Genomic DNA, 21,376 nt, shown 5'->3' with positions numbered 1-21,376 from the left:
ATTGCTTGGCAACGGAGTACGTTATCGGTTATCGTAAACAAATTCGATCTGCGCATGGACTAGAAGGACCTACAGCTAAAATTTCAAGTCGCTAGTTCTTATATGTTCTAATATCCTTGCGTTCATACATACGGACGGATAGACAGACGGACACGGCTCGATCGACTCGGCTATTGATGCTGATAAAGAATATATTTACTTTATGGGGTCGGGGATGCTTCCTTCTGCGTGTTACATACTTTTGCATTTTGCACAAATACTCTATACCCTTTTACCCATTTTCAATGGGCTTAGGGTATAAAAATAAATTAAGAAATAAAAGTGCAAATTTGTGTTTCTTAGAGATACGTTTTATTAATTGTTTTATTTTTATTATAATTATAATGTACAAATGGAGGAGTAAAAATAATATTAATTTAATTTAAAAAAATTATATAAATATTTGTATCGACTTAAAAATACATATTTTCTACGGAGCCAACTTCTTTACAAAACTTGCTTTCATATGTCAACACAAATTCGGGAGAGGTCATGATCAGCGCTAGAAAAAATGTATTTCTTCACCAGTCAGGGACTTTGCCAGAGCAGTGAATAGCAACAAATTCAAATATGCTATGTTATATATGTATATTCACGCGTAAAAATATATTTCTTTGCACAGCCCTCATACATCCGAAGCTGAGAGTACATTTTATTTTTAGCTTTTAGCTCGCTCGGTTGTGAAAGCGCAAGGATAAATCTGTATCCGTTCTACATTTTAAAAAATCAAGCTGCATAGTAGTGTTTTGTTGTATGGCGTTACTCATCTTAGTGTTTATATTGTCTTTGCCTGAACCCTCATTGTCCAACACCAAATGCAGCTCGCGTTATGAGCTCGTTTGTAGTAAATTACAAAACAAAAAATGTTCCCTTGGCAGGGTTCGAACTCGCAACTGATCGCATTACTTGCTGCCGACTCTACTCAACAGCCACACCAGCCAAAAAAAAATTGTTTCCTCAATATGGTTACAACTTGCAACAGACCACTCTTCTTGCCGCCGCCTCTACTCAACAGCCACACCATTAATTGAGTCTTAATGAGAAAAAAACGATGTAAAAAAAAGCAGCACAGAAAACAATACAATCGCAATTGCAATGCTGTTGATAGAATTCAAAGCAGGCTCGCAGGACAATGTGTGTGTACACATTTACAGAAATTCTTGCAAAATTTTCTACAGTACATCTTTTTATACCCTTGCAGAGGGTATTATAATTTTGTCGTGAAATGTGTAACGCATAGAAGAAGACATCTCTGACCCCATAAAAAATATATAGTCTTGATCAGCATCAACAGCCGAGTCGATAGAGCCATGTCCGTCTGTCCGTCTGTCTGTTTCTATGCGAACTAGTCTCCCGGTTTTAAAGCTATCTTAATGAAATTTTGCAGAATTTCGTCTTTCTGTTGCACGCAGCCATATATGAAAACAAGCTGGTTCGGACCACTATATCATATAGCCGCCATAGGAACGATCGGTCGAAAATAAAGTTTTTATATGAAAAAACATTTTGTTTATCAAGATATCTTGACCAAACTCGGCATTTATTAGTTTTACTTTACTCCTCATATATATACAAAATCCTATTAAGATCGGACCACTATATCATGTAGCTGCCATAGGATCGATCGGTCGAAAATTAAGTTTTTGTATGAAAAAACATTTTGTTTTTCAAGATATCTTGACCAAACTCGGCATTAACTATTTTCCCTGTGCTTCTTAGATACGGGCAATGCACTATAAGCATTGTGAAAAGGTTGGGTCTGCAAGGGCATTAGCCTTTCTTTCTCGATTTACTATAGAATATTCGTGTATTATCAATAAGTGATAGCCATCAAATGAAAGATACTTGATATATGTATATATACTATTCCACAAGCTACATGTCAAGATTGGTGACTCCTGCTCTTATTGCTCAAAGAACCGGATTTGGATATCGATTTATATCGATGACTTAGAAACTAGGCGAGGTATCGAATATCGGAAACAAACTTTTTCTGCGCGAGCACTAGAAGGACCTACAGCTAAAATTTCAAATTGTCTTTAGCTCTTATAGGTTCTGAGATCCTTGCTTTCAGACATACAGATGGACGGATGGACAGACAGAATCGGCTCGGCTGTTGATGCTAAAAAAAAATATATATTTATAGTTACTTTATGGGGTCTGAGATGCTTCCTTTTGTCTGTTACATACATTTGCACAAATACCTTATACCCCCTTTAACCCATTTGTAATGGGTACAGGGTATAAAAACGATTGCGCGACACTTTTAGGTTTATCATCTCAACGGCCTCAAGCTAATTTCAAAAGTTCTTTGTTCAAATTCATTTCACGAGTGCTTCACACTCTTCGTACAACTCACTTCTCTTTTGATGAAATGTCAAAGATTTGGTGGTTTAAGTTTCGGGCTCAAATTCATAGCCAAGAATAAAATGTCACATATTTCGAAAAATGCAGTCCTCCTTTTCGCAATCTGCGGTCCAAAGCCCTACATAACAATTTAAGAAATGTCTGTTTCACCGAATTTTGATAGTTGTATGCAAGTATTTTGTGAATATTCATCTGACAATTTTCGCAAAATCCGCAGTTTTTAAATGGTAAAAACTTAAAAATTCTTTAAGAAAACTCATTTAAGACTTGTTTTACACTTTTCGGAAATTTGTCCCCAAAAATGAAATATGCGAGTCATATGTCAAATAATTGATTTTTTTTCAAGTATGTGTGTTAAATATAATTTTGTTTGTCAAGTTCCATGGGCCGTAAATGGTTGGAAAATTTTTTTTGAAAAATGTTAATCTTTATTGATCAACGAAAAGCCCGTAAAAGCTAGGATGCTGAAAGTTTGATTCTTGTTACCTTACGTGATGTAGCTGTGCGGTAAGACGCAAATGTAAAAAAATCGCGACTAATGCGGTTAAATTAACGGAAGTTTATAGTTCGGTAGCAAAATTCTCTCCACAAGTCTTACATTGGCAGAAACTATTGATTTCAACTTTTGGTTCTTTATTCCACGAATAAAAAATATAACCTTAGACATGGATTTAAAGACACTACGCGACGGTCTACAGTCTATCGATAATTATAGATTAAAAGTCAGTGTTTTTTTTTAATAAAATCTCGAATTATATACCAAACTTATTGTGTAGGTTATTGACAAAAATCTCATTGTTTATCATACAAACTTCTAAATTATTTTACGCGTTGGATGCTACAACACTCCTGTCAAATTTCTTACAGGTCGAACAACATTGAAGTTATTGATAAACGCATATTCTATAATGTAAGCGCTAGAAGGTAACAAAGTTCGAAATATGGCTATATCAGCCAATTAAGATTACATATACAATATGTATCTTGCATTGTAAGAGGTTTAGTCGGGAGCTCCCGACTAGGGAATACCGTGAACCCTCTTATTCCAACATGAAAATTTCTACAATATATCTTAGTTATTAACTTGATTTATAGCTCTATGGTGGTAGCGGGGAGGTGGCGATAGGTATAAAATGAAAGATACTTGACATATATATAATATTCTAGAAGCAACATATCATGTATGGTGACTCTAGCTCTTATTGTTTACCCAATTTGGTCAAAAAAAGGATGTCGATATCGAATCGATTGTCGATTGCTTGGAAACGGAGTAAATTATCGATTATCGGAAACAAACTCGATCTGCGCAGGCACAAGGAGGACCTACATCTAAAATTTCAAGTCTCTAGCTCTTATAGGTTCTGAGATCCTTGCGTTCATACATACGGACAGACAGACGGACATGGCTAGATCGACTCGGCTATTGCTGCTGATCAAGAATATATATATATATATATATATATATATATATGGGGTCGGAGATGCTTCCTTCTGCCTGTTACATATATTTGCATTTTGCACAAAAACATTATACCCCATTTTTAATGGGTTCAGGGTATACAAATATATTGTGTTGATTTCGTCTGTTTCGACTTTTGTCTTTGTCTGATAAGGCACAAATACATACACGTTTATGTACGTACCTAGTACATATTCTGACGTATGGGTTGAATGTTTTAAGTTTTAGCAAATCCATTTTTCTCTGCTTACGCTTTTAATTATCAATATAGGAATAGTTTCGCCTTTAATCCGAATTTCAGTTTGCTTTTGAATACACAATCATATGTACATATATTTATTTTCAATAATCAATTTTCTGATGAAGCACATGATATATATACATATATACATACATATATATACATGCATGGGCTTCATCAGAAAATACATTATTTAAAACAAATATATATGTATATACATTAAAGTACGACCAGTGATTAGAGTGGACCAAATCAACTGGGGCTATAAGATGTTGTTATTGGGGTGTGGATAATTAAATAAGCAGAATAATTTGTTTAATGCATACTAGGTATGTATAAAGGATCACTTTATAAAACCGGTTTTCTTTGTTTTCTATGTAAGTTTATATGTATTGTATGAATTCAGAAAGAAGTTCGTTTCGTTCACCCTAAATCGTTTGTCAGCAAATACAATTCAATATACTGTTCGGACAGTACTTGGGCTTAATCTATTGCAATGGGATGCCTATCTAGAGCTATTCAACTCATAATATTAGTTGGCCTAATGGCATCTGTAAAAAATACTGCGGTCTATGAAGATGACGTACGGAAAATATCGAATGAATACGAAAAGTGGCATAAAAGCGGCAATGTGATAATCAAATTAATAGCTCTTATGGTTGAGCCCATCACTTATATGCAGAAGGGTCCCGATAATGACTCTTTGGTTCGTATTTTCAACTTGTTTGGCGATGTTATATCTGAGCTAGCTGAAGTTGGCGAAGTTAATGTTTCTGAATCATTTCGGTCGGTTTTACGAAATATTGAAAACGTCAAAAAGATTTTTTCTAGTGTTCCCCAAAATATTGAATTGGCATGCAACATTGTTAATAAAAGTCGTTTTGATCAGACTGTAGATTCCAAACAATGGAAAACTAAGGTTACAGATAAGAAACGTATTTATAAAAGCACTTGTCATGTTGTGGATGACTTGATTTACATGGGAATTGTACAATTGCATAATTGCTGCAATATCACCATAACACCAATTATATCACTATGTCAGAGTTTTCGTACTCTACTAGCTAATGGTTCTGGTTATATGGCTAATATGGCTCATATCCTCAATCGCATTAATATTTGCTTGGAGAATAAGTCTTTTTATTTAGAATATACGGCTAGATGTTTTCATTTTGTTTACAATGAGATTAATAATATTATTCGCAAATTTATTAGGCTACTGAATATACAAGTTCTGTACTCGAAATGTTGTATTTCATTGGCACTAGTCGAAAAATCTGAAAAAAAATAAAAATGTAATAAGGAGCTAAAATATTTGTCTTTTATTCAAATCAACCTATTATAGATTGTTTTAATGGGACATATTCCACACTCAGGTCGGTAAAATTTTAAATTCATAATTTACAAATATTCCATAAGTCCTCGATGTTTGTATTACAAAGAAGTAAACTTATTGTGTTGCGTTGTAACACTGAGCATACAACTATACAGTTGTATGGTTAGTGGTTTAATCTTTTAATATAACCCTTAGCTCATAATTTTCTGGGCACACTGCACATTTTGTATAGTGCAGGAGTTCAGGAATTCCATTTATATATTGAAACGGATCGTACGAAAAAATGTGTGCTGGTACTAATTGCGTATTAATTAAACGTCCCCGAACCCATAAAGTATATATGTACATATATATATTGATATACATACATACATACATACATAGGCGTGCCCGCTTGACGTCTCTTTCTACGAAAACAAGTCTCAGTCTTAAACCTATCGCACTTAAATCGTGTCTTATTTTGTGCAACCAGTGAAACGATCGATTGAATGAATGCCTGTTCCTTGTACGCATTCGTCTTCAGACTTCTAAATTTGTAAATGAACAATCATAACTTGTTGGGAATAAAATAACATGGTTGAAAATGTCAGTAAATAAAATGGTGTAATAAATAATCAGTATATAAAATAATTTCTGAAATATTTCAAATGCTACATTGATGATGTTTGCTGTTTACATAAATTATTCTATCTAAGCATCTATTTCACAGTTACCAATAACGTGAAACTCTGGAAAGAATATCTAATATCACCGCATTAAAAATGATATCTTCGGAGTATACCATTTTTATACCCCAAACCCATTAAAAATGGGTAAAAGGGTATATTGTATTTGTGCAAAATCCAAATGCATGTAACAGGCAATAAAGTATATGTATATATTCTTGATCAGCATTAATAGCCGAGTCGATCTAGCCATATCCGTCGGCCTGTCTGTCCGTCCGTCCGTATGTATAAACGTAAGGATCTCAGAACCTATAAGAGCTAGAGACTTGAAATTTTAGATGTAGGTGCTCCTAGTGCCTGCGCAGATCGAGTTTGTTTCCGATAATCGATAACTTACTCCGTTTCCAAGCAATCGATAAAAATCGATATCGATATCCTGTTTTTGGGCAATTTCGGTAAATAATAAGAGCTAGAGTCACCAAACTTGACATATAGCTTCTAAAATAGAATATATATATTCATTTGATGTTGGAAAAAGAGGGTTCAGGGTATCCCCTAGTCGGGAGCTCCCGACTAGAACCTCTTACTTGTTTGTATATGTACATTAATGACAGCAATAAGAACGTAAACACTCAAATTAATCTCTCGCCACGAAGTGTTATCAGGCACCGAGTTCGTTTATTTTGAAACAAGCGAAATCATGTTGAAATTTTAATTTATGTATTTTTTTAAGATAGTTATGAATTGGTTGCATTGCACACAACGCTTGGTAGAAAAGTTGATTCCTTCAAAGCATTACGATATGATTAATATTCTTTTATATTATAAAAACACAGCTTTAAGCTCTGATGCATTTGACTATGTGGAAAGTCTTTAGGTATACAAGCATCATACGATTTTACTCCAGTCAACGCACCCTCTTCAATTTGAGCTTGACGTCGGACTCTAAGTGCTGAAACGCGACCATTTTTTATTTTGATGTCAAAAAATATTTCCAACTCCTCCATTTTACTGAATAACATTTGAAAGTCTTGTTCAGCATTTTGAAGAAATTTACATCGAATTTCATAATTTCCAAAATAAAAACAGTTGAATAGTCGTTGAATCCGAAACTCAAGCTGCCGCATAACATATTTGCTAGTAAGCTCAGTCATGGCGAACACGTCAAATGCAACGTCAAGACCGTGTCCGGCGGCACATTTAAAGATTTGGGACGAATAAAGTTGGGAAAATTCCATGTATTCTTTACAGCAGCCTATATCACCCTTAAAGTTCCAGTTTTGCAAAATAAATCGTTGAACATCTGCGTAGTATGTAAAGGTCTTTTGAGTCGCGAATAATATGTTCTGTGTGTATTCCAGTGCTTCGTCAATAATCTCGGAAAACATTACATGAAAAAATTCCATTTCCGCAAAATAATTGGTTAGAAGTAATTTAATTGCAGTAGGTTGAGTTGCTGGAATTTGGCGAAGCTGTAGCAACAGGGTATAACTTGAGTTCTTAGCAATTTCGAAGAAAATCTCAGAATCGCGGGCAAAAAATCTAGCCACATCGGCCGCTGTATAAAAAAACACCGATAATTCATATAATTTGCTTATCTGACGATCTGTATTTTGTTGGGTATTGTCTATGAGAGATAGCAAAGTAGACGTCGTTAGATTTTTCTGTAATTGCTCCAAAAAATTTCTTAATTGGTTTTGTAATGATTGCTTAGAGGCCTCCGCTGATCTCATAGCATTATAAAATTGGATCGGGATATACTCTCCATTAAAAGCTTGCGTCCATTTATCGTGTCGAGAAAAAGGCTTGCCTGCATATTTACTAGATTCTATGGATTGTAATGTTGCTGCTACACACAACAGCCATAAAGCAATATAACTCCAATGGCTCATAACTAGCACTAAATGGGAGAAAAAAATATAATAAAATAAAGTATAAAAAATTGGCTTACTTACACTTTTTTTTACAACTAATTAAACTTATTGACGATTACTGTTGAAAAGCCGAATACCGAATGACGTAAAACGGATGTACGTTCAAATATAGAACATAAATGCTGTATGTACAAGCATTAAGAATCTAAATATAGATATTTTTTCAAATTAAATCGAGTGTGGTCTTTTTGAAATTGGAAAAGCCAAACAATTGGTGTTAAGCCTGTATAGTCATTTTATTTATATACATTTTAAACTAAATCGATTTTCGGCGTTGACCGGCCCAGATTTAATAAAAATAAATTTCCCAGGAATTCATTTCCCTTGTGTGTCTATGCGTGTTTTTGTGCATACATGTATAAAAAAAATGTTGTTTGGATCAGGGTATCTCCTATCATCAATGTACCTCCTAGTCGGACACCCTGGGCTAAAACTCTTTTAGTTCTTCATTTTGGACCTGAAACCGCTTAAAAAGGGTTTTATGCACATGTTTGACAGGCAGAAGTAATCTTCTCCGACACCACATGGAATAATTATTCTTAATCAACATCAGTAGGCCTTCCATTCATATCTTTATACTTGTCTGTCCGCCGTTCCCATAAAAACTGAAATAAACGAATTTATAAGGTATTGTCTTGGGATTTTTGTATACATTGAACCCATTGAAAATGCGTAAAAAGGGTATAATGTACTTGTGCAAATGTATGTAACAGGCTGAAGAAAGCATCTCCGACCCCATAGTGTTTTTATATTCTTGATCGGCATTAACAGCTGGGTCGATCTAGCCATGTCCGTCTGTCTGTCCATATGTTTGAACGCAAGAATCTCAGAAAACATTTGAGAACTAGAGACTGGAAATTTTGACGGTACGTCCGCCTGGTGCCCGCAGAGTATGAGTTTGTTTCTCATAATCGATAACTTTCCCCTTTTTCTTTTGCAATTCCGATTGTGGGCGAGGTGGTGGCAAGGAAGCGACCTAAGTTTTTTTTAAATTTATTTTTATTACTACTAAAGCAAACGAGTTGTTGGTAGAAGAGGGTTCAAGTTATCTTCTAGTTGAAAACTCCCTACTAGCGTCTTTTACTTATTTTGACAATTCTTATAGTGGGTTAAGCATAGCGCAGTCCCATAATAATCTCATGCGTGCAAAGGGATCAAATTTTAGATGCCTTCCATTTTGCTAGACCGAAAAATGAATAATTTATACGATACAGATCCATTCAATCAACGTAAAATAGGTCCATCCTGTTTGACGATGATCGAGAAACTTGGCTGAAGTCAGATCTTTTTGAAATATGCTATTACACAGTGCGGTCAAATCGTTGTATTCGTTGGACTTTGTAACGAATAAAAAGAACGTTCATTAAAAAAAATGTGAATTATTATCTTTTATATTTATTTATTAAATGGTCGACAAAAGCGAGTGTCTTCCTAATTATTCAATATATCAAATTATGATGAGAAAGAAGGGCTATCTTCGGCACGCCAAAGATCTAATACCCTTGCAGACCCAACCTTTAATCAAAATATCTTGAATGACAAAAACGTTTTCCACACAACTTAATTTTCGACCGATCGTTCGTATGGCAGCTATATGATATAGTGGTCCGATCTTAAAAGGTTTTTGCATATATATGAGGAGCACAGTAGAAATAGTATATACCGAGCTTGGTCAAGATATCTTGATAAACAAAAATGTTTTTTATACAACAGCTTGATTTTCGACCGATCGTTCCTATGGCAGCTATATGATATAGTGGTACGATTCAGCTGATTCTGACATATGTGCTCATAAAGATAGCTTTACAACTAAGAGACTAGTTCGCATAGAAACAGACAGACGGACTGATGATACTGATCAAGAATATAAACTTTATGGTGTCGGAGATGTCTCCTTCTATGCTATTGTCTAATAGCATATCCGACCGATGGAGGTGTTTAATTTGCCTGTCCAAAACGAATGAATGACTGAACGCACAGACCGGGCAATAACAGCTAGTTCAAATTATTTGATAAATGAGCAATGAATACGAATTAAAAAAAAAATGTTTTTTGGTTGAATGTTTTAATGACAATACTGTCATGTGTACCAGACGACTGTATAGCGTATATGGCTAGGCGTCGCCACCTTATATACAAACGGTCTGCCGTCTTTAAGAGAAAAGAGGGGAGACTAATTAGTTGGTAAGTAGGATCCCCTTGCTTGACGATTAAATCCGAATTTAAATAATTGTTATAGTGTGAAATATATCCTTCAGTGAAGCTCCCCCAAGTTAAGTGGTTAGAGGAACCAAAATTATATTAAGAATGTGCAGGAGGACCGGTAAGATACAATTGCCCAAAGGGCGGAAGTGAGAACGATCGTATCTGACCTTATCAGGGCCATAGATTACACACATCTTCACAAAAGCTCGTCTTCATCAGCGGCCAGCTCTATCTATGCTGATCAGATCGCAATACTACAAACCCTTTAAAAAAATCTTATTTATCTTGGGGTTATAGAAAATATTTTGAAGCTCAGCCTGGCCTGGCCTACCCTCGAACAGAGAATAGCTAACAAGGGAAGACAACGTTGAAGAACGCTTCCACGAAGTGAAGTTTGCAATTATATTGCTTTAAAACATCCAGCCGTTTTGGATGCAAAGTAATAACCCTTCCTTCATAAGCATTCATGATTACCTCTCGCTCTATCAGCTTTGGGATTTGCAATTCATTGCCTCCAGCTTCCTTTAACAGCAAACCGCCATTTAGCTTATAGATCAAGTACGGCTCCTTTAAGTATTCAAACGATTGCTTTGATGTGATCGTCCTCGTTCTGGCTTTTCTTGTTCGTGCTGTCTGTTGTTCTGTGGATCACATGAGTACATCTTGTGCATGTCGACTCAGAAAGTCGACATGATTCAACTTCTCGACAGCCCGGTCATCCATATCATAATGGGAGTTATGCATCACTTCTCTGGGTAGGTCCTGCTTATTTGACTTCTGTTGCAAAGCGACAAAATCGGACACTAGCATGAAGCAACTTGGCAGAAGATGTTGCCGACATTTTTTCCAGGCATGTTGTGCAGCTTTTACCGCAAAAACATAAATGCTTTGATTTGGTCTGTGTCGCAATTAATGACCTTTTTTAGACAGTTCAGGCACAATGCAAGTCATTTCGTTTCCCTAAGCCGTAATGCAGGAGTCAAGTTTCCAAATTGAGAACAATTATATATCCCATGACCAGAACTGTCACAAAAAACGCAGACAGGGGCGTCGTGGTTAGTGGCGATACTTGTGTTAATTCCTTTAGTTTCTCCCACTTGATGGCTAGGGGCATATCTTGCCATAGCAAAACTTACGGTTTCCAGCTCTCTTTCGATTAACATTCTAAAGATCATTGTGATGGTTCGTCCTTCTCGGGAAAGTACTGCTCCAATAACATATCCTGAAGCGTCGGTCGTTAGATCAATCGGCTTCTTGAAGTCAGCGTATCGAAGCATATCATCCTCGGATGCCAATATGTTCCGCAGTTTCCGAAAAGCACAAATTCGAATGGAATTTTTCGTTATCTATGTTTGCTGAGTGACCCATTTTCCCCTATAGGATGTTGGAGATGGGTTTCGCTATTGATGCAAAATCTTTAATAAAGCATCTATAATAGCTTGCAAGTCCCAAGAACGATCTGATTTCTATCTTGGGCTACTGGAAACCATGAATGGTCTTACCCTTGCCCGGGTAGTGAAAACAAATCCAAGGTAATGTCCCTCCGTTCACCGAAAAATAAGTTATCTCGGTCAAGCTCTGCGAGCGTGATTTGGTGGTAGCCAGACTTAAGATTCAGCGTCGAAAAGTACTTGGTGTTACCTAAATTTCCCAAAACCATAGAGATACTGGGCATCTGTCCGCTATGGTTCCCTCATTGAGTTTCCGAAAGTTTATCACAAGACGCATGTTTCGGTTACCCATTTCATCCGTGCCCTTTTCGTCAACCACCCAAATGGGGTTGTTATAGGGAGAAACAGATTTCTGAATTATTTCATTTTCCAAGAGATTTTTAATTTCTTTATTGAGAAATTCAGCTGCGCCCATAGAATATGGGTACACCTTAGCATAGCTAGGTTGTTCGTCAACAGTTTTTATAGTGGCTACTACAGTAGTGCTGTATGGCAGCGCTTCGTTAGCGTCTAGTCTTTTTCCACCCCATTAACATTTTTAAAAAACTTTTTCGTAGTGAAATTGACATCCACACACCTATGGTACAATATTGGTTCAGGATTATTGCCAAGGGAAGAAAAAAAGTAGCATTTTTTTCCAAACATTGATACATAGCACTTCTCTGAAATCTTGGTAGTGCCTTGAATGGAGTGGGTGGTAAATGGATTATCGACTTGGCGGACTTCTTCCAGCCCATGGTGCGGACGAATGTAATTTTTTGCCGCATCCGTGTCAATGAGGAACTTCATCTGAGTCCCCGCTACTGCCCGCCTGACCGGGACCAACCTTAAAAAATTTGAGATCGTCAGAGATCGTCCCCTTCCGAATCGTCAGCTATTTGCGAATCAGCATTTTTTGCTGCCGCTGCATACCCCTCACATCCACATTCTTGGCTTTGAGTAGTGTGATTTACCCTTTGGCGCCACTGACCCGTTGCTCGGTCAGAGGTGTCCGTTCTCTTGTAAGCCTGTGGGTTACTCGAGACCTTGAAGGGTCAACGTCGATATGTTGGTGATCATTGCTGCCGTTGCTTTGCCTACCATTACGCTGGTCGCTCTGTTTGGATTGTTGGGGCTGTTGAGACTTTTGCTGCTGGCATACTTTGTTGCGAAAGTGTATCTGTCGTAATTAGCCTCGATTTCCTGTGCGACTGCTAAAACAGCTAAGATCGACCGGATGTGCCGCAAATAGGTCATCAAAGAGACTGCGCCTAAGGCCAGAGATAAATTGAGTAAGGCATCACCTCTAAACTTCTCTCATATACCTTTTGCTAGTGAGGCGTGAGACTTTGTTTATGAGTAAAGTGCCTTTCTTCTCAACTTTATCATAATATTGAGCCAAGATGAGTTGCCCTTGCCTGGGGGTGCCCATTTCTTGTTCGATAACATGAACTGGCCTCTTGTCCCTGTAGGTGAAATCTTAACGGTTGATGATGGCAATAAAATTTATTAGTGTGGTAAACGAAGAAAAAACCGCGTCGGCCGAACGCCTTATTTTGCTTCTGTTAATAATTACTGCCTGGTAAGGCGAGAGCTGCCATTATGTCGTCGAAATATTTTATATGCTGCCATTGCAGCTTGTCGCCATGAAACATAAGTTTCTTGCGACCTTTTAAGCTCTGCCAGACATTTGACCGCATCTAGAGGGTCGTCGCAGCGATTTGTATTTCTTCGAACGCATCCATTGGGGGCACTGTGACCTTCAGATGTTACTTTTTCTGTTAACTCAGCAATTTGTCGGTTGAAGTTCTCCTTAAGAGCTGCATCTCTTTTGTTGAATGCCCTTGCCTGTGCATCGAGGGCAGCTGAATCCGCTGACTCGACTAAAGCTCTAAATTTCTGGGGATCCATATCTGATTTATTTTAATACTCTCGGTTTTGTTGAATGTCTTCTGAGCTGGGGTCTCTATATTTTTCGAATGCTATATTCATAAGATGTTATAGGAAATGACAACTAATCACAGAATCAGACTAGCTCCCTTTAGGAGATATAAACAACACAAAAATATCTTTTTATTAGTCGAAATGATAGAACATTCAATGGTCCATTGGATCTGCAGAACAGAACGCAGTACTTAAAGTCTGTTATGAATGAATAGCTCACTTACATGGTTTTCATGGGGTAATGGGGCTGCTCAAAGAGCTCCAGCGGCTTCGGTGTACAAAAGAACCATTTGTATGTTTTGACACACATGCATTGACCAAGTTGACGTGGGTCAGGCACTTCACTTCGCTAAACGTAAATTATGTTATGTCAAATTGATTGTAGCGTTTTGGCGCAGGTTTAAATGTACTCACCGTTTGTATCACAACACGTTACGTCGATAGCTGTGAATACCACATAGATTTTTCTTTATTTTCCATTTATAAAACACTTTATTCCAGACCGATTAGTACAGGCTATATGAAAATAATAATTTGTTATCGATGGGATTTCATAATTGCTGAGCTTTAATAGATATCGTGAAAAGCTCAAATGGCTTTTTCAACAATTTATTTACGTGACTGCTTACAAGGATTAATCCATGTACTCTAGTCGTTTGATGTTAAAAGATTGTTTAAATGTAGAGGACTTAGTTTTGTTAAAATATAATTTTTTGATTAATCATTCCTACAGAGCTATATGATAGACTGGTGCGATGTATGTATATTCTTATAAAGAATATATATACATTATGGGGTATGTTAAAATCCTATAAATTTCATGTGTAATCTTTGGTGACTAAATTATAATACCCTATGCAATAGTATAGTTACCAAAACTACTTTTTTGCATACATATGTATGTAGCTCCAGTCGAGAAAAACCACTAGAGACTGATACTAGATCCTCCTATTGCCCGCGCAGTAAGACCATGTTTCCGATAATCGATCATCTTCAAACAATCAATAAAATTTACTATCCCAATTATATTTTTTTTAAACAAATCTCTTAAGTTTTAAGAGTCCACCAAACATCACGTCATCTAGAATAGTATATACAGATCAAGTATCGTCAATCTTATAGCTATCGCTACACCCTGCCTCCATCAGAGCTATATATTAAATAAATTGTTACATTTCTTATTATCGTTAGCATCGATATCCTTTTTATACCCTAAACCCATTAAAAATTAGTAAAAAAGGTATTATGTATTTGTGCAAATGGATGTAACAGGCAGAAATAAGCGTCTCTGACCATAAAGGATATATATACTTGATCAGCATCAATAGCAGAGTAGATCTAGCTATGTCCGTATATCTGTCGTTCGTCCGTATGTATGAACGCAAGGATATCAGAGCCTATAAAAGCTATAACCTTGAAATTTTAGCTGTTGGTCCTCCTAGATTGTTATGGAGGATTTCGTAATACTCATTGAAATTTTTGTGGGTACAATATTACTTTGGCCTTGTTTACTTTTATATTATATACTTTTATATTTTCTAGTATCATTGTTTTCTGCATTTGTGTAATTGATGTAAACAATATTTTTTCTACCGTTGAGCCAAGGTTTTGTGTACTTCCCATATGCCTGAATATTGCATTTGTTTTTCTTTTCAAAATTGACAAATTGACAAAATATCTGTTCTTCTATACTATTTTCATATTGGCTATCTATGTTCCTCATGCTTGACTTCATATAACATAATGCTGGGACACTCTTCACATGTCCATTAGCTTGTGTTGAGGATATGGCTACTTTTGTATGTTATTTTCCTCAATTAAACAGTTTTTTAATACAGATAATATATATGTTAGCCTACTAAATGTATGCATTAAAATAATAATCAATTGCTGCTTTCGAATTTGTTTTTGTAGCTTATATTTGATGCATTCATCTTTTATTAATAGTTTGTATTTCTTTTTTAAGTCTTTGCTATTGTCTAGGCCATAGTGAGTACTTCAACAGTTTTTATTCCCTTTGGTATGGACCGTAAAAAATCTTAAGACTCCTACAACTCCTACAAAACCCGTTTCGTCGTGCTTTATAAAACATTTCCTTCCATTATTTCAGGACCACTATTCTTACATTATTGGTTGTATATTTATCACAATTGCTTGCTTCATAGTGTTTACTTTTATTTTCTATTAGCATTTTTTTAGATTTGTTTGCATTTTTTCCTTTACATTTGCCTCTTTTTAAATGCATTCGTTTCGATGTTTAAAATAATATTATACCCTGAACCCATTAAAAATGATTAAAAAGCGTATATTGTATTTGTGCAAAGTGCAAATGTATGTAACGGGCAGAAGGAAGCATCTCCAACCCCATATAGTATATATATTCTTGATCAGCATCAGAGGCCGAGTCGATCTAGCCATGTCCGTCTGTCTGTCCGTCCGTCCGTCCATCCGTATGTATGAACGCGGGGATCTCGGAACCTATAAGAGCTAGAGACTTGAAATTTTAGATGTGGGTGCTCCTAGTACCTGCGCAGATCGAGTTTGTTTCCGATAATCGATGACTTACTTCGTTTCCAAGCAATCGATAAAAATCGATATCGACATCCTGCTGTTCAGCTAATTGGGTAAATAATAAGAGCTAGAGTCACCAAACATGATATGTTGCTTATAGAACATTATATATATGTCAAGTATCTTTCATTTTATACCTATCGCCACCTCCCCGCTACCACGCCAGAACTTTCATTCATGTTAATAACCCAACTTGTATTGCCAACCAATTTAAGACAAAATTTAAATGCAATTGACTTTTTGAGAATGCACAAATATTCTATGGTACAATAAGATATACTGTAGAAATTTTCATAAAGATCGGTTAAGAAAAAACCAAAGTTATATGTAATTGTGCAATTCGATGGACTGCTAGCGAAAACATCAATGCAACAACTGCATTTGGTGTTGGAATAAGAGGGTTCAGGGTATTCCCTAGTCGGGAGCTCCCGACTAGAACCTCTTACACGTTTTTAAAATAATATTGTTACAATTTTTTGCATCTACATTTTGCTTTCTCTTTCCTGATCAATAATCGAGATCATAATAGCTTGCAGTTCAACACCCTACTGGCCATACGTAGATTCAACTTCTTTTTGTTTTTGATTAGTGTTTCTGCTAATGAATTTCAGTCGGTCACTATCTTGAATTTGATACCATGTATATACAAATCTTTTCAGGGCATTTATGATCGCTAGGGTCTCTAACTCGAGGCTAAGGTATATTGAATCTACTATTGTTAATCGTTTTAAAAAGTAGGAAAAAGGATGAACTTCACTCTTTTATTTGTAAAATTATGTCCCCGTAGCCTTGAGAGCTAACATTGCATTTTAATTCGGTTTAATTTCTTAGGTAGTTGTTGTAGTGGTTGTAGTGCATTAAAGGCAACTAGTTCTTTTTTTTTTTAAACACAAACTTTTTATCTTTCTTTGTTAAATGTCACTTTCATTGCAATTAGTGCAGAACCAAAAATAAATAACCTTAAATGTGAGCATAGGCCAATAAAAGGTAATGGACTTTTGTATGTATAGGAAATGAATTTCTTCTAATCCAGCCGCATTAGCTTTTTGCTACCTTTTATGCAAATAATAAATTGAAAACTGTGAAAATTTATATAAATCGAGTCTAAGATGTAATACGTTATCTTCGAAAAGTTTAAAAAGCGCAGACGTCTGTCATTGTGGGGTGTTAACTTATTAAAGGCGTTATTGCCCCGTATTAATAGTACCGAAGGCACGCTGTCGGTGAATAATAAGCCAAATAAAAATAAAAATTTCAGATATACAGTTACTACAAAAACAAAACTAAATGGGTTATTGGCATTGATAATACGGAAAACACTCAATATTGAGTAAACTATATAAATAATAAGTAAGGGCTCTAAGCGGAAGTAACCGATAAGGGAATATCCTGAAACTTCTTTTACCAACACCATTTGCAGCTCGCGCTTTTATGTATTTAGGACCCGTACGCTACTTGCCACGGCCTCTACTCGCCAGCCATAACAAAAATGTATTTTCGATGAGAAAACAAGTCGGAGGTTCTAGTCGGAAGCTCCCGAATAGGGGATACCCTGAACCCTCTTATTCCAACACCAAATGCAGCTCGCGCTATAAAGTTAAGTTTAAACATGTAAGAGGTTCTAGTCGGGAGCTCCCGGGGATACCCTGAACCCTCCTCTTCCAACATCAAATGCAAATATATATTCTATTTTAGAAGTTATATGTCAAGTTTGGTGACTCTAGCTCTTGTTATTTACCAATATTGCCCAAGAAACAGAATATCGATATCGATTTTTATCGATTGCTTGGAAACGGAGTAAGTTATCGATTATCGGAAAAAACTCGGTCTGCGCGGGCACTAGCATCTACATCTAACATTTCAAGTCTCTAGCTCTTATAGGTTCTGAGACCCTTGCGTTCATACACACGGACGTACGTACGGACGGACGGACGGACAGACAGACGGACATAGCTAGATCGACTTGGCTATTGATGCTGATCAAGAATATATATACTTTATGGGGTTGGAGAGGCTTACATACATTTGCATTTTGCACAAATACAGTATACCCTTTTTACCCATTTTCAATGGGTTCAGGGTATAAAACATAATAAAAGTTCCCTTAGCAGGGTTCGAACTCGCAACTGACCCCATTACTGACTGCCGCCTCTACTCAACAGCCACACCAGCAAAAAAAAACAAGTAAGGGGTTCTAGTCGGGAGCTTCCGACTAGGGGAAACCCTGAACCCTCTTCTTTCAACACCAAATGCAAATATATATACTATTCTAGAAGCTACATGTCAAGTTTGGTGACTCTAGCTCTTATTATTTACCAAAATTGCTTAAAAAACAGGATGTCGAAATCGATTTTTATTGATTGCTTGGAAACGCGGCAAGTTATCGATTATCGAAAACAAACTCGATATGCGCAGGCACTAGGAGGACCTACATCTAATTTTAAGTCTCTAGCTCTTATAGGTTCTAAGATCCTTACGTTCATACATATGTATAGACGGACAGTCGGACGGAAATGGCTAGATCGACTCGCCTATTGATGCTTCCTATTTCCTGTTACAAACACTTTTACACAAATACAATATACCGTTTCTATCCATATTTAATGGGTTCAGGGTATAAAATAATTGTTTTCTCGGTAGGGTTCGAGCTCGCAACAGACCGCAATACTTGCTGCCGCCCCTACTCAACAGGCCCACCAATAAAGAGAAATAAAAAGAATTAAAATAGCGGCACAAACAACAATACAATCGCAATTGCAATGCTGATGATAGAATGCATATACTTATAACTAGGTTAAGCTGCCATATTAGGTAGTAGTAGTAATTTGTTCAGGGTATAATAAGAGAGAAAACAATCGCGATTGCAATGCTGTTTATGGAATTTAATAAAGACGCACATGTGTGTGTCTCATGTATACAAAAATTCTTGCATTTGTTAGCTATAAAATTTAGCTGTATGCTATTTTAAAAGCTACATTTCAAATTTTAAACTAAAACCTGAAAAAATGGCTCAGAAACAGGATTTTGAAATCTATTTTTATCGATTGCTTGGAAACGAGGAACGTTATCAATTAGCGGAAATTAACTCATACTGCGTGGGCAGTAGGAGGACCTGTGCTCAAATTGTCTAGCTCTTATAAGTTCTGAGATCCTTGCGTTCATACATACGGGCGGACGGTCCGATATTGCAAGATCGACTCGGTTATTGATGCTAATCAATATAGAGGTAGCATATAGTAGAAGTCGTTGGCGACGAAACTATATGTGTTGGCCCAATAACCAACTTACGAAATTCGTCAAATTGAAGACTCCGCAGGCCCCTCAACTACAACTCCTTACTCCACAGCTACCACCAAAACTGCTAATACCCATCTATCTTCCATTAGTATGCACATCTATGTCAATAGAGCTAATACCAGTATATAATCAACTTATAACAGCACCGTCATATCTCTGAAGCACCATCTCATGCGCCGGTCCACCTAAATCCAATGCAATTACTACTAATGCTAGTAGAATTAACAAATTTAGACACTTTCTGGGATGACATAAATCTTGCCATCAGCTTAGACAAATATGAGGGGCGATATTTTCATCCAATGTAAGGTTACTTAGTCTTACAGAAAGGCAACTTATATACTACTTCCATTCGGTACCGTATCTTATCACTAGCTGATGCGCGAAGACAGACCGTTTGGATGCATAATAAAGAAAATTCACTCAGAACTAACAATGAAAAAAATAGCTGGTAACTACAACCACAAACACTTAGTAAAACGACAAAAACAGGAAAATGAATATGTGTTTTGTTGATATTGCTTAAACCGCAAATAAGAAAGAGGTATATAATATTACCCATCATTGCAGAATTAAGTACTACCCAGAACACGAAGGCGCTAATAAAACTCAAAAGTTTCTTGTGCATGTCACTAAATAATGCACCATCGATAATTATATTACAGAGGGATCTTACCTACTAATTATTATTAGAAATCAGAAATATGTTAATGTCCCATCGATTTAAATATAACGCACAGTCCAGTTTTTTGAGTATTTCCAAGTATTTAGCTGTTTTGGCTAAGATGTGGGCTCGCCAGACGAGCTTACGTCCTAAAAAAGAGCCTGAGCAATCATTCCTCTACAGAAGCGCAGTGACATTCGTAGATTTTTACAATTGAGTGTGATATTACAATATAGAGCTGAGAAAAAATATAAAAATTTCTCTGAAATCGTAAAAATTACGGAATAATAATAATTCTCTCAATTAAAATTTATTTAGTCGCAAAACCAATGATTCAAATTCAAAGTGAATAAATAATTAAAATATATTGTTCTGTTTTTGTTGATCACAGTAAATAAAGAGTTTCCAAAAGAGCTGAAGTTGACTATTAATCTAAAAAGCAGAAGCCGTAAGGAAACGGTTCGATCGAATCATTGAACAAAAATCGTCTTCATATGTTGCCAGTAAAGTTGTCGTAGTGTAGAAAAAATATGAAAAATATGCTTTCGAATTTTTTTCTTGTTCCAAGGATTGAAGATGTTCTTACAAGCTGCCGAGTTTTGTACGATCATGTTTTCCAGAGTCATGCAAATGCGAAAATGAAGCAGTTCAATTTGAATGATATGAAAGTCGATGCCACCACAGCTGAAGAATTCATGTAAAAAAACCCGAATGTCTTAGAGCAGCTGTCAATGTATTTCATTCCTCGGTAGTGCGTGGAAAATTTTAAGATTTGGCATGGAAGAAGACTACTGTAGTTAGCTATTTCGTAAGCACCATAAACATTAAAGTTCAGTCGTTACTGGGTTTCACAGGATTTTTTAATAATAGCTCAAAGAAAGGCGACGAATTCAAAATTGTTGTAGCAAAATTGCAGTCGATACAAATGTTGAAAAATGATCTTAAAAGTAAGTCCATCTTATACATTACCGCAAGAGGGGTGCCAATTAAGCTACACACATGCGTGTCTGATGCAGATGTTGGACAAAAGACTCCTCCCAGTTTACGTCTGCAGTTAAGCTTGCTTGGTAAACGTTTCATAAACATCTTTTGGGATTACGCTTTAAACTGAAGACAGACTGTTTCGCCTTTAAGCAAAAGACTGGAAGGAGGAGGACAGCGAGTGAGCAGCTGTCACTGCATCCAGCTGTGGTTATATGTATATACTGTGATATTTTGTCACTG

General features: G+C 36.3%; 2 protein-coding genes across 3 annotated transcripts in view; one reads left to right on the top strand and one right to left on the bottom strand.

The window, feature by feature from the left end:
• Positions 1 to 4,614: 4,614 nt before the first annotated feature.
• LOC115760361 (calcium/calmodulin-dependent protein kinase kinase 2) overlaps positions 4,615 to 21,376 on the top strand; it is a 36,273-nt gene continuing 19,511 nt past the window's right edge. The window contains exon 1 of one of the 2 annotated variants that reach the window (XM_030701650.1): positions 4,615 to 4,812. The gene's annotated coding sequence lies outside the window, so the exon portion shown is untranslated. Of the gene's footprint in view, positions 4,813 to 5,864; positions 6,028 to 21,376 lie in introns of those variants that run through there. The other variant, XM_030701651.1, reaches the window with a different exon arrangement.
• LOC115760362 lies at positions 6,801 to 8,107 on the bottom strand. Its single transcript, XM_030701652.1, has 2 exons — positions 8,063 to 8,107; positions 6,801 to 8,007 (listed from the first exon to the last, which is right to left on the bottom strand). Exon 2 carries the CDS (start codon positions 7,997 to 7,999, stop codon positions 6,914 to 6,916), a length of 1,086 nt encoding a protein of 361 aa, XP_030557512.1. The 5' UTR covers positions 8,000 to 8,007; positions 8,063 to 8,107; the 3' UTR covers positions 6,801 to 6,913.

This window comes from Drosophila novamexicana, unplaced genomic scaffold (assembly GCF_003285875.2).
Source record: "Drosophila novamexicana strain 15010-1031.04,08,12 unplaced genomic scaffold, DnovRS2.1 tig00000434-arrow-pilon, whole genome shotgun sequence".
Classification (NCBI taxonomy): Eukaryota; Metazoa; Arthropoda; class Insecta; order Diptera; family Drosophilidae; genus Drosophila; species Drosophila novamexicana.
Note: the sequence above shows the minus strand (reverse complement) of the source record. Positions and strands in the feature narration are given on the sequence as shown.

Bases quoted from the DNA above. Each gene is read 5' to 3' on its own strand.
- LOC115760362 (XM_030701652.1), bottom strand. From the start codon at position 7,999: ATGAGCCATTGGAGTTATATTGCTTTATGGCTGTTGTGTGTAGCAGCA.